Source organism: Nicotiana sylvestris, chromosome 8, assembly GCF_000393655.2.
Source record: "Nicotiana sylvestris chromosome 8, ASM39365v2, whole genome shotgun sequence".
Lineage (NCBI taxonomy): Eukaryota > Viridiplantae > Streptophyta > Magnoliopsida > Solanales > Solanaceae > Nicotiana > Nicotiana sylvestris.
In genome coordinates this window covers 201354508-201368143 of record NC_091064.1, presented here as the reverse complement: position 1 = coordinate 201368143, position 13636 = coordinate 201354508, and the positions used below count along the sequence as shown (strand labels likewise).

The following is a 13636-nucleotide window of genomic DNA, read 5'->3' as shown; positions in this document are numbered from 1 at the left end:
GAGTACGTGTGAGCTTACAAACAAAGGACAAACTTTTCTGAGAAAGATTTTACTATGGTGTGACTGTAAAATCTCACTTGTGTGGTTAACAAATTTATGCCTTTGGTTTCCCAAAACTCGAGTTCCTCTTTCTTGTTTGCCGGACCAAGTTCATGTTTGTTATCAATTTTTGATTACAGGAACTTGTGTGTTGTGTAGTGTTTTGAGAACGTCGAATGTGAAGATGACTCTATTTCTACTGTGAAATGCATCTCGTATTTACCATTAACAAGTGAAATTAGATTGATAGTAAAAGAGAGTTTGTTTGGAGGAAGAATATAAGAACCAAACATGTCTTGCAAACTGCATAAGGACAGTTATAACCTGTTTGGCCAAGCTTTTTCAATTCTAGAAGCACTTTTTTTTTAAAGTATTTTTTTTTCAAAGTTGAGTGTTTGGCCAAGCTTTTGGAAGAAAAAAATGCTTTTGAGGAGAAGCAGAAAAAAGTAGCTTATCTCTGAAAGTAACTTTTTGAAAAGTCCTTTTGAGAAAAATACACTTAGAAGCAGTTTTTAAAAGTTTGGCACCATGTTAAAAAATATCTCCAAATTGTATTCATGTTCAAACACAACTCTAATTTTCAAATAATATTTTCAATTTGATTTTTTTTTTTTACCTTTTTCCCGAAATTTCACAATTCTTATGTCCAAACGCCCACTTACTTGGATTTCTGCACTTGTGAGAATGGGTTGTTGTTATTGACTTATTGTTGTTGTTGTTATAAGTACTTATTTGAATGATATTAATGGACGACCAAGAAGTCCCCATAACTTAAAATGGTGGTCGTTTAAGGTCGATTCAATTGGTCGATTGATGGTTTGTTGCAATGTCGTACTATATCTAATTTTTCTATATGAATTCAGAACTTGATTCCTCTGTTTGTTATGATAAAAAGCATTCAAAATTAGTTTAAAATCATAATGAAAACCTTTACTTCCTAGGTAATAACTACGAAATATAGCAAAATAATTGGGGAATAAAAAAAGGATGAGGAGGAAGTGACACTTTGCACAAATTTGGGGCAATAGCCACGTCATTCAATCAAATATAAGCCCCTATGCCAAAAAAATACTAAAGACTAAACGTGATTCGTGAATCGAGACCTTTGGGTTTTTGCACGTCACCCTCTCCTATAAATCTTACTTTAATTAATTATTTATAGTATTAATTATCCATATTATTAAGACTTTCAAATTTCGTGGCACACACATATAGGAAAAGGAACAATCTGAATTCCCAAGTGGAGTATTATCTAGGGTTCTTAATTTCCAAGCTATCTCAACCTTTTTTCCCAACTCTGATCCATTTACTTTTATCAAATCAAGGATCTTGTCATCTCTGTGAGAACTTGACCGTCCGATTGATCCCTCTTTCTCTGAATATGGTCAAAATTTGCAAACCCTACCTTGATTTCATTCAACGATCGAATCTTTTTTGCAATTTTAGTGTTTCTGATCCGTTCCACGGATAATTTGATCAAATTCAGGAGAAGGGTCCCTTTTTTGGTATATTGATTTTGAAGACAGTCATGAGAATTATATTGGGGTTTTTGTTTTTTGTTTGAATTTCAGGTAAAAGTTTGTTGTTTCGTTTGAATTGTTGAAATTAATCTGTTCGCCGAGTTGTGTAAATTCTCTTTTTTGTAATCTGTTTTTTTGTTGGTCTGAGGAAGTGTTATCATGTATATAGAGGAAGAGAAGGGGGGAGAGTTGGAGAGTAGGGAGGAAGTGGAGGAGGTGGTGAGTAGAGTGGTGGAGAAGGCGGAGAGATCATCTGCTGCTGCTAAGGTGTTGTGTTGTAGTGGTAGTAGTGGCAAGAATGCCATTGTTGTGTTGGATGTTAGGAGGGCCATGGTTGGAGTTGGGGCTCGGGCATTGTTTTACCCGACACTTCTTTACAATGTTGTTAGGAACAAGATTCAGGTTGAGTTTCGCTGGTGGGACTGGATCGACGAGGTATGACACTTTTTGTCACCCTGTTTGCAGTAGTTTTTATCTGGATGTATGTTGATGTGCAAATGATGTCAATATGCTTCAATAGTAGTTTAGTTAAATTGGGATGTTTTTGTTTATAACGTCAAATCCCTATTGCATATTCCAATGCTAATCTATGTAATGCATTGATAGTTTTTGAACTAATTATAGTAGAAATTCATGCTAACTAGTTGTCATCTGAGGCATAATAGATCTATTCTGCTTCTGAAAAGCGTTGTCTGGAAATGTCATTTATATTAAGGTTGATTACTTTGATTGCTGATGCTGAACTGTTATAACATCTTGCTGAACTTCTAAGCCATGAATAAGAATGCTAGTACTATATGCATGGTTATTCAGAAAATAAGGGCGGAACTGAATTTTGCAGAAATATCAATTGCTTAATTTCTCTGGAAGAGCAAGTCCTTAGACATGCTTGTCAATAATCAAAAAGTCATGTAGAACGTTGTAGTACTCTGCATCAAAAATGCGCTAGCTAGATGATTATACTTGTCTATCCTAGGAATCATATGACTATGACACCTGGGCACTAATATGTTTTTCTGATAACCTATCAAAATATATATATATACACACACACACACACGTGTGTGTGCATGCATACACATGTGATTGCGTTTGTGTGTGTGTGTGTGTTTTCTGATGATCTGCTTAATGAAATTTGCCCCTAATCAGCAACAAGTGGCAAAAGAAGCATAGGTAACTTATCCAGGGAAATGAACCAACAGTAAACTTGTCCAGCTCTTCTTTTCTTTTCCCTACTATAAAGTTAGTTACTGTCACTAGCAGTATCCCGATTTAACTCTCTGACATTTCTTTCTGGGTTTCCAGAAAATTTATCTACTTTCCTTAGCCAGGAAGTTTTCTCTAATATTCTGATTAGTTGTGGAATGTCGTGCACCAAAATGATGACTTGAGATCATTTTTTATACTAGTAATAGTTGAAAGCGATCATAAAAATAACCCCACTCTAGAGCGACATCCTTCTAAATACGATAACTTAAATGTTCACCATTCCATCCTGGTCACATTAGGAAGCATGGTTTCGGAGGGGAGCACCTATAACAATAAGGTTGTTGCTCATATACCTTACATATTTTACTAGTTTGTTTGGATAAATATATCCAAGGTTGCTAAATGTCTAGTATACGTGCAGTGACGTAAATGAGGCACTAGTAGGGGTCTTAAGAAAATTCCTCTACATTGTCTTAAATTACACAATAGAAGCTGCAGTGCTTCTCTCTCAACTCCATATGCATCTATTTTTGCATCAAAGATTAAGTCTGCGTGTATGCATTCACCATCTTGGAAGATTGCATAGACCGATTTGATGTTCATGCTGTTTCAATTCTTTTTCAGTGAAGATTGTGTTGGTAGTTTGTACCTCAATATTTTACTGTAACCCTTGGGCCAACTCTTCAATGCAGAAATAAAAAGAGAACAGAAAAAAAATAATAAAAGATTATATTTTACTGACTTAATCTCTCCTTTAGTTTGTGTTATTAGGTGCTGTCCCTTTCCAATCTGATGTAAAAAGGCTAAAGGAGCTTGGTGTTTCCGGTGTTGTCACCCTAAATGAGCCATATGAGACCTTAGTTCCAACTTCTTTATATGAGGTTAGTTTTTTTACTTTTGCTATTTGCTTTGATCTTTCTGTTATGCTTCACTTAAAAGAGAAAAAAGAGGGACAAGTCCATCTTCATTCAAGCTTCACCTTCATGCCCCTTCCCCTTATTTCATCTGTACCCCTATGGAATTGGGACTGTTTAAGTGTTCTTTAGCCATGCGCTTGTGAAGGTAGTGGTAGCTCAGAAGTATTGCACTAGCTGAGGAGGCTGTACATGACGTACTTGTTTTTGGTGAAACAGTCATAGTGATCGACTGATTGTATTTTCTATCTTCTGAGTATTATTGTTACCAAAATTATTTAAATATGGGATGAATTAGTTGTTGCCTTTCTGCTGCAACCTAGTAAAAGATAAATCTTTCACTTAGTTCTCACGTTTTACTTTTCGGGATTAACTAGTTACGTGGCATGATGTCACATTTTTTTAAAACTTCGGATTTGTTATTTAAATTTCCTTCCCATTACATGATCAAGTGTTTTTTTCTCTTTGTTCACATTAGTTTCATCTGTTACTTCTTGTAGGCTCATGGTATTCGTCATTTGGTTCTGCCAACAAGAGATTATTTATTCGCCCCATCACTGCATAATATATGTCAAGCAGTAGAGTTCATCCATGGTGAGTACAATCTCATCCCTTTGGCTCCCCATTTTGGTTATTTGTTGATTTTGCACTATTGTCAAAGATCTTGGCCTTAATTTCTTGGATGCTTTTTACATTTTATCATGACATCACAGTCACTTACCAGCTTGAGATTCATCTAATTGTCTCAGAAACTGGAACTACGAGCACAGCCCCCATCATATCTCAAGTGACACTGACACACTTCAAAGTCTGAGGGTCAAAGTGTCCAATTCTCACGTTGACATCGATTCTTTGAGAATAGATTTTTTATGACTGAAACCAGACAAAAGTACTTTAAACTGCATGTTTATTAAATTAAAATATTTTACAATTATCAAAAGAAAATTATGGTTAAGGAAAAGTCAACAAAACTGTGGTCCAAGCAAAATTCATTTGATTCATTGCATTTTTTTTACCTCATCAAAAAAAAAAAAGATCAAAATTTGTATGATTCACAAACATTTGTTAAGTTGCTGCTCTTCTATTTGGATATAGTACTTTTTGAGGTATCTTTCAATTTGTGTATTGACTTGTGATTTTTTATATGCAAAAAAGTACAATAAAATAGGCCGCAATGATGTTTAAAAGCAAAATTTTGTAACGTAAATCATAGATGTTTAGCTTCTTTAGCCTTTTGGCGTAAAACTGAAAGCGTACATGACGTAGATAGGATGATTAATTTCCTTAGTTCTTTTCATATGTAGCTATTGTGCTGAGATTGCAAATGGTTGTACTACTGATTATTGCACTCTCTGGGTGCTATTTTAATAAAATTTTCATTACAATTTTAAAAAATTAAATAAGCCGCTATAAGATGCTTAGCTTTTATCCATGTGTATGTTTTCTGTTATGCGTGCATTGCAAGGATCTTACAAATATATCCATGTGTATATTTTCTTGTCTTTGAAGAAAATGCTTCCAACGGACAAAGTACATACGTGCATTGCAAGGCTGGTCGAGGACGTAGCACAACAATTGTCTTATGCTACTTGGTGGGTAAACTATGACTTGTTTGAATCGATTGTTTAAAGATCACTTTACGTATTTTCTCCTAAAATTTATTTTGTATTGTAGGTTAAGTACAAGCAGATGACACCAAATGATGCATATAACTATGTGAAGTCAATTCGTCCGAGGGTGCTTTTGGCCTCTTCCCAGCGACAGGTGTCTCAGAGATTTGCCTCACCTTTTACTCTTTTTGTCCCTTCTCTTTGGATGCATGATTGTTTTGTCTTATGAGATTGATGAAAAGATATACTCCTGTTGCCTTGGTTTTCTTTATTCTGGTTATTGTTGCTGACTCTTTTTGTCCATTAATAATTAGGCTGTAGAGGAATTCTACCATCTCATGGTGAAAAGGACATACAGTTGTAGCCCCTTGACTAGTCTGATCTCAAGGAACTCGAGGTTCTTGGCTGGACGGAATTTGTTAGCTTTCGATGATGGTGCTGTAGTTGTGATAACCGAAGCAGATCTAGATGGATATGATCATACACGTGACTCTAGGGTGGATGGATCTGAGATCTGGGCTGATTTGAATTTGATTTACAGGGTTCGAGTTGCCGGTGGGGCAGCCCTAGCAAGACTCTCTTGTATGTGGTTTCGGTGTCACACGGACCGGAAGATTCCAAGTCAGAAGCTGACTGCAGAGAGCAAGCAGCTGGGAAGTTTTACTGTAGATATACATGTGTTTTCTTAAGTTTAAATTTGTACATATTTCTTCAGTATAAAAATGCTACAAGGAGCCTACAGTTTAAGTTTTCTTTACCAATGGAAACCTTGACTTTCTCAATGTAAATACAATATAGTACTTCTCAAGTTGCTAATGAGAAGTCTGAGTATATATATGTATGCAGAACTTGAACTTTCAATGAAGGACTTGAGTGCTTTCTTTTGCTCGTGGTGCCATCAACCAAATATGGGGCAACATACTGCTGCATTTCTTGAATGGCCATTCCAAGATAATATCCTTGTAACCATTTCAAAAAAAAAAAAGATGATATCCTTGTAATTTTATGAATTGCACTTTTCCAACTTTATCCAAGTTTTGTAATCCAAACAAATTCTCCAGATAAACATTAGTATACCAGAATGAGTAAAACAGGAGTTTTTCTTCTTCTTTTTTGGGTAAGGAGGAACCCACAGCCTCTTCCCTTCGGGTGAGCACGTTGTGTGCACCCCTGTGCAATAGCCTGCAAACCACAAACCAACTAAGCATCCCCGAAGGGAGGAGGAAAAAAAAAATTGACATTTTGCAGTACAAATAGGAAAATGCAAACACCGTTCCTTTCTTGCTTTCTCCAAAGAACTTGCCCTTTTTCAGGTAATCTCTAAACATTGTAAATATATCTACACTGCCAATGTACCATGTTTAGACTTATTAGCTTGTTACAGTGAGTTATAAATTCTCGAAACAATCTTTGAATGGTCTATATATTGTAAATATATCTACAACTGGAATCTGAAACTACTCCAATAGTCAATTGATAAAGACTATACTGGGTACTCCATTGAATTATAACAGTAGTTCAATTTTAGAAAATTTAACATCCCTTACTGTCTTTCTTTTCTCCAGAAAACTTGCCGTTTTCAACAGGGATATTTTGAAATTGCAGAGGCTTAGCTCGCATTTGGCAGACTTTTTTTAGGGCAGTTTTTTGGTGAAATTTTTTCTTCCACTTACAAAACTTTAACTTCTCTTTTTCAAATGTCGAAACACAATTTCAACTTCTAAAAATTATTTTTTAACACAATTTCAAAAACTTTTTTTTTTTCAAGTTTCAATTAAATTTATGTCCAAACGCTAGCATAATTTTCGATGGGCGATGAAGGGCCTGTCTGGCCATAAATTTTGGCGGCTTGTTTTGAATTTTTTTTTTTAAAACAATGTTTCTTCATGGAATATGATCAATTTTTGAAAAAAAAAATTGAAAAACCATCCAAGTTCACAAAACTTTAAAAAAAAAAATTATAAATAAAATGCACATACAAATATAACTTTAACTTCCAAATATTATTTTTCAATATAACTTTAAAAACTCATTTTTAAAGTTTCAACTAAATCTATATCCAAACGCAAAATCAACGCATTATTGATGCGAGAGAAAACCTCATTGAATTTAACTATGAATCTTTAAGTACTACTACTACTTTTTATGAGATTTATAGACACTGTAAGAGAAGTCTTAAAAAGTTACTATATACGTACAAGCCGAGGGGCAATATTTAGACTAAGCTTTTGTGACTTATAATTATCAGAACAATCCTTTTTTTTATCATTTCTCTACACTTGAAATTCAAAAATAGCCAAATTTATAAGTGGTTATTCAAAAATAGCCACAATTTTAAAAGTCATCGAAATTTAGCTACTTTTCATGTAAAGATAAATTTGAACGAAAACACTGTTCAAAATCCAAAAAATACTCCATAGTTCCAGTATATTATATTGGAGCCAGCAAAGTATATCAGTCCAGCATAATGTGCTGGAAGTTCATATACAGGTGCACCAAACTCCAGTATATTATGCTGGACGGTCTCTGTTGCAGCAAATTTGTGGCTATTTTTCAATGACTTAGCAAACGCTGGCTATTTTTGAATGACCAGTCCGAAAACTAGCTAGCCGGTGCTATTTTAACCATCCTTTTTCATCATTGAAAAGTGTTAATGCCAGATGAAATTCTCACCAAACAGTAGAATAACAAAAAAGAACAAAACATACGTGCTAAGGTATTAACTAGTCCCGGACTTGCTAGTATTACATTAATAATAAGCAGTCTGCTAATCTTCATATCTAACAAAAACTTGATTTAGATTAATATATTCTATCACAAAACTTAAACTAAAATTACTTGAGGACACTTTAGTAGTATTTATTTTATAGCACCATAGTCCTTAAAAAGATTTCTTTTTTAATCAGTGAACAAATTGAGCAGCAGCTTTATTATTTGGTGGTCCATCAATCAAATATGGGGCAACATACTGTTGCATTTCTTGAATATCCATTCCAAGGTGATATCCTGGTAATTTTATGAACTTCACTTTTCCAGCTTTATCCAATGTTTGTAATCCAAACGTGTCCTCTAGATAAAGGTTAGTCTGCCAAAAAATATATATTATTACTCCTAAAATGTAACATAGTTATTGATTTTAAAATGTAGAAATAGGATAATAATATTACCTGTTGCGGTGGCAAAATTTGAGAGTAGGTTCCATCTTGATAAAAGCCAAACCAAGAACTTTCTTTTGGATTTATCACATTATCATTTTCAAACTATAAAGATATTCAAAATAAAATGAGGATTATTTAGTTAGTACATTATTGAATAAAATAAATGTATGTGGAGATTAAAAAAGATTACTAAAAAAAAAAAAAGGAGTAAAATGTACCATGATAAGGACAAGGTTCTGCAAACTGGTGAAACGTTGCTTATAAATGGGATTAGTTGCATTAGGAATTTCATTATTAAGCTTTGGCAGATACCTACAACCTCTCAAGTATCCAGAAATATCCTGAGAAAAAGAAAAAAGAGAACCAATTTAAAGAAAATGTTAAATTATAATCTGTACTTTCCAATTTAAATAAGAGTATTTACGAATATAACCAAAGAAATAATTAGCAAGAATTACTCACATTTGGAAGCTTGGTATAGCCACTAGGAGCATAATGAGCCTAAGATTTGCAGATTAAAAACTCGTTTACTAAATAATCATCGCTTGAAAAAAATTGAAAGGAAAGAAATATCAAAAGAGATGAGTATACTTGAACATAATCAGAGTATATTCCAATTCCAGAGGCACCACCAGCTCCAGCACACCAAGGGCCACCCTATTAATTAAAGAACATAAGTTATTTTACACTTCGTAAATATTGTTATTGTTATGGATAGTTACATACACCAACAATGTAAATAATTTTTATACTATTGACGTAATTTAACTTGTGATAGAACGTTAATTATATACTCGATTGCATTGCTAAGGTGGACCTTTTCCTTTCGGTTGTTCTTCGTTTATTTTGTCGCGCTGTTATTCTTTACTATTTGGTCTTCTATGTTCTTTGTTGTTGGTCCATTGCAGTCAAATTTTCGCATTACTCGGTTTATTTTATGTTATAAATGCATAGAAATAAACTCTATTGTTATTGTTATTATCGTTATTATTGTTATTATATTACTACGATTTGGATGGATATAGAATTACATACAGCGCAAGCAGGAGCATCAGCAACACCAGCATTAGGTCCACCTATTGAGATAAAATTCTTGACCTGTGGCACAATTAAGTTCCAAAAAAAAAAAAAGGAAGACCACAAAATGCAAAAAACGATGAAACGTAAATAATGAACATAAAAAGAAAAAAAGTATTAGTAAAATATAATTGTGATAAAACTCTCACTGGAGGTGCTCCATCACAGAACTCTATAAGCCCTCTTGCTACCATATTTCCCTGAAAAACACAATTTCCATACATAAAATATCGATCACCGCACAGTTACTCTTTCAGTCTCAAATTATCTCTTGTGATAAAAAATAGTTATCTCAAATTATTTGTTATTTTAGAAGTTCAAGACTAAATTAATTTTTTTTATAATTTTTTATTTTATTCTTAATAGTAATTGTTCTAAAAGATGGAGATAGCATATAAATAGAGTAAATTTTAATGAAGAGAGATTATATCTTACGACAAAAATAAGGGTAAAATAGTCCAATATCCGTCCTGATTAATATTTTTTTAAAGGGCGTGTAAAAGAAAAATATGAGGGAATAATAAGAAGATAAAAAGGAAAAAGTAAGGGAGACACATTTATGAATAAAGGACAGCCCGTTGTACTAAGCTCCCGCTATACGCGGGGTCCGGGGAAGTGCCAGACTACAAGGGTCTATCGTACGCAGTCTTACCCTGCATTTTTGCAAGAGGCTATTTCCACGGCTCGAACCCGTGACCTCTTAATCACATTGCAACAACTTTACCAGTTACGCCAAGGCTTCCCTTCACATTTATGATTAAAAATGAATGTATTTACCTGTGAGAGACCAACTAAGTTGTAACCTTGTTGGAGTTCATTCATTCCCTTCACCTAAAATTTAATTTCAGACATTGTCAATAGTTTTTCATTTTTTTATTTTATTCTAAAAAGGAAAGTTGAAAAGAGAAACAAAAAGAATAATCTAGTGATGTCTCATTACCTTTTCACAAGCAATTTGAACCTACAAAAGTACAGCATGGGCAAAAAGAAAAGGCACGGATTACAATTCATGAAAAGCACAAGAATTTTATGCAATTAATTCTATCGAAATAATGAGAAACAATAAGAATTACTACTACTTTATTTCAACTGTTACCTGATTGTCTAGAGGCATGCTGTAGGAATCATACGCTCCATTTCCAATTTCTCTACCCAAAAAAAAATCCAGACATTAATAAACAATAATAATAATAAACTTTAACTTTAGTACACGGGTGTAAAATTGTTTTACACAATCTGATTAAAATTACCTATAACATTATATAATTTCTGTAATTAGTATACTGTCAAAATAAGCCTTAACACTTAACTCACCCCCAAAAGCTAGCTCGAAGAGAGGAGAATTGCTCAAGCCTTATAAAGCTTGGGCATTAATCCTCCTCCCTTCGAGTTAATTTTGGGACGGGAGTTAGGTCCAAGACTTATTTTGACATATACCTAATTTGGTAACTTAAAAGATAAGGTAAATAACATGATGTAATAGGTAAAAGTTACACTTATGGTGTAAAAATTCAACTCTGACTTGTATTTCTCACCTTCACCCCTAGTCGAAATTGTCAGTAATAATCATAATACAATAACAACAACAATATAGTCAGAAAATTCATACAAGTAGAGTCTGGGGAGGGTAGTCAGCAGTGTATAGGCAAACCTTAATTCTACCTTGTGAAAATAGAGAGATTGTTTCTGATAGACCCCGACTCAAAAAAAACAATAGCGATAATGAAGGCACAACAAAATAACAAAGCATTAAGATAACCGAAGCAAAGGAGACAAGAAGTAGTAATAGAAATCAAAAAAATAAGATAATACGAGAATGATAATAATAATATTGATATACATGGAAAATAAGGAACAGATTTAGTGTCCCAAACTCGACTACGTACTAATCTTCTACCCTAATACTCGATCTCCATATCCCTCCGTCTAAAGTCTGTGATAACAATAATGACAATGATATAAGTATAGCAAATTTATGGTTTAGATGATTGATTCATGCATGAGAAGAAGACAAATATGTAGTTATTAAAGTAATAACAAGGAAAACAAATAAATAACGTACAAGCAGTATCCATTAGATCTCGACAAGAGGCTGAGTTGTGACGTATAAAATGTACTTCCTGCATCATTACACGACTGTCCAAGCCCTGCCATGGCCCCCAAAAAAAAACTCATAATTCTCCATTTCAAAAAAAGGAAAAAGGAAATATTAAAATGCTATTACACAATATATATAAATAAAAATATTACCATGCAAAACTATGAAAGGAGTAGAAAACGAAAGACATATGGAACAAAAGATTGAAATGATAAAGAGAATGAAAGTTTCTGAACATAAATAAGCCATCGATTGAACTTCTTCTTTTTCTTTTTCTTTTTTTCTCTAAATATAAATATAAATCGCCTTCTTCTTTGTTTACAGGTTTTGCAAAGAAGAAATGGAGGGATGTGCAGAAGTTTCAGCTTTAGTAAGCTATGGATATATACTACCATTTCTGGAGCAATCAGTGTGGGGACAAATTTTGAATTATTTCCTTTTTTCCTTCTCTTTCTAAATATTTTTCCACTTTTTTTGTATGAGTTTCATTTGGCAATTCTGGATATCCAATTAGTGCTTTGATTTGTTTGCCTTATAATATCTTATTAAGGGTATCCTTTGTCATAACGTCTATTTTTTGCCCAAAAAAAGAAAAGGAAATGAGTACCAATTAAAAAGCCATAGATTGGTTATTTCTCATCTTTATGTCATTTAATAGGAAAGGTTTGGTCCATTTTCATACTTCTTTAATTAACAAATTTTAACTTAAAACGGATGATTAGAACTAGTATTTCATTTCTAGCTAAATAAATACATCACTTTTTTATCATCTTAATTAGCAAATGGAAAGCAACATTTCATTACACAATTGCGAGTGTAACTGAGAGTCCTATTACATCTAACTAGGCCACTTTAATTCCATCTTTTTCACTATATAATATATATAAAAGGACTAACAATTTTTTTTCCTGCTGATGCATGTCAATATATCATGAACATATTACAGTTCTCCTCTCAAGTTGCAAAACATTTCGGGTGGTAAAATTAATCTTTTTATTTTCTTCGAACACAATCTTGTTCAAACCCGTGTAGAATTGTTTTTCTTGACCCGGGGATCTTTCAGAAACAGTCTCACTAACTCCAGAGGCGAAACCAGAATTTAAAGCTAATGGGTTCGGGATTCTATTCCTTCTAAGTTACTGGGTTCTAAATTAATAATTTTTATATATTTAATAAATTTTTAAAGACAAATATAAAGTTTGGACCAAACCTACTGGATTCACCGAACCCGCATTCGAAGCTCTAGTTCCGCCCCTGACTAACTTCGTAAAGTAGGCGTAAGATTTGCATATATACTAGATATGTTGTTGTTTTTCAAACCCAAATTTTTGTTTGTTTTGAAAATGGCTACTTTATTTATGTGCAAGATTCTAATTCTAGCAAAGAACTTTTGCTCCTCCATTATTCACGTGCCCACTTCCACCAAAAAAGAAATTAATTAAAAAATTAGTCAGAGTGAACTGATACACAATATTTCAACGGCTATCAGTAGTCGATTCCTCATAACTAATTAAGATTTTGTAGCTCAATATATGATGTATGATTTTCTAAAGAAGTTCACGTTTATAATGAATTTAATATATATTTTCCTGAATTATGAGCTTGATCCCTGCATAAAAGTAATCATCTTAATTCCTAATACCGATGCATCAAAGATATAAGAGATTTGCCAGATTGAGTTGTAATAGTTATTGATATTGGAATCTTTTATCGGACATAGAAAGATTTTCAAAATTGTTACAATTATAAAATTGTCAATGAGCAAACAAGACTTCTTTGAATAAATGTGACATGGTGAACTGATTTTTAAAGAAGAAAATGACACTTTATAACCGCTCTCAAAATAATAGCCGAAAAATATTTTTTTTATATATATATACACACACATACTTTGCGGTTGCCGGATATAAATAATTTTGGCCGCGGGCTAAATGCGATATTTGCCCTAATTTAAAATGGTTATGCTAAACTGTTTATCAGTTGTATACCAAATTTCATTATAGATCTCCTT

At 33.2% G+C, this 13636-nt stretch overlaps 2 protein-coding genes across 3 annotated transcripts; one reads left to right on the top strand and one right to left on the bottom strand.

Annotated features, from left to right (window-relative positions):
• The first annotated feature begins 1212 nt into the window (after window positions 1-1212).
• On the top strand, window positions 1213-6177 carry LOC104238018 (phosphatidylglycerophosphate phosphatase PTPMT1). Of its 2 annotated transcripts, none has more exons than XM_009792271.2 (7): window positions 1213-1610; window positions 1712-1994; window positions 3527-3649; window positions 4183-4276; window positions 5192-5274; window positions 5357-5446; window positions 5607-6177. In XM_009792271.2, the coding sequence occupies exons 2-7, from the start codon at window positions 1719-1721 to the stop codon at window positions 5979-5981; spliced, it is 1041 nt and encodes a 346-aa protein (XP_009790573.1). In that variant the 5' UTR covers window positions 1213-1610; window positions 1712-1718; the 3' UTR covers window positions 5982-6177. The 2 variants fall into 2 exon arrangements, with proteins under 2 accessions (XP_009790573.1, XP_009790575.1); XM_009792273.2 differs by having other exon boundaries at window positions 1214-1610; window positions 1729-1994.
• Window positions 6178-8004: 1827 nt separating this feature from the next.
• LOC138874433 (uncharacterized) lies at window positions 8005-11980 on the bottom strand. The gene is made up of 12 exons (XM_070152833.1): window positions 11778-11980; window positions 11590-11674; window positions 10624-10675; window positions 10468-10488; window positions 10305-10358; window positions 9677-9727; window positions 9486-9548; window positions 9042-9107; window positions 8913-8951; window positions 8669-8791; window positions 8460-8552; window positions 8005-8377 (listed from the first exon to the last, which is right to left on the bottom strand). Exons 1-12 carry the CDS (start codon window positions 11872-11874, stop codon window positions 8195-8197), a joined length of 927 nt encoding a protein of 308 aa, XP_070008934.1. The 5' UTR covers window positions 11875-11980; the 3' UTR covers window positions 8005-8194.
• Between the last annotated feature and the right edge of the window lie 1656 nt (window positions 11981-13636).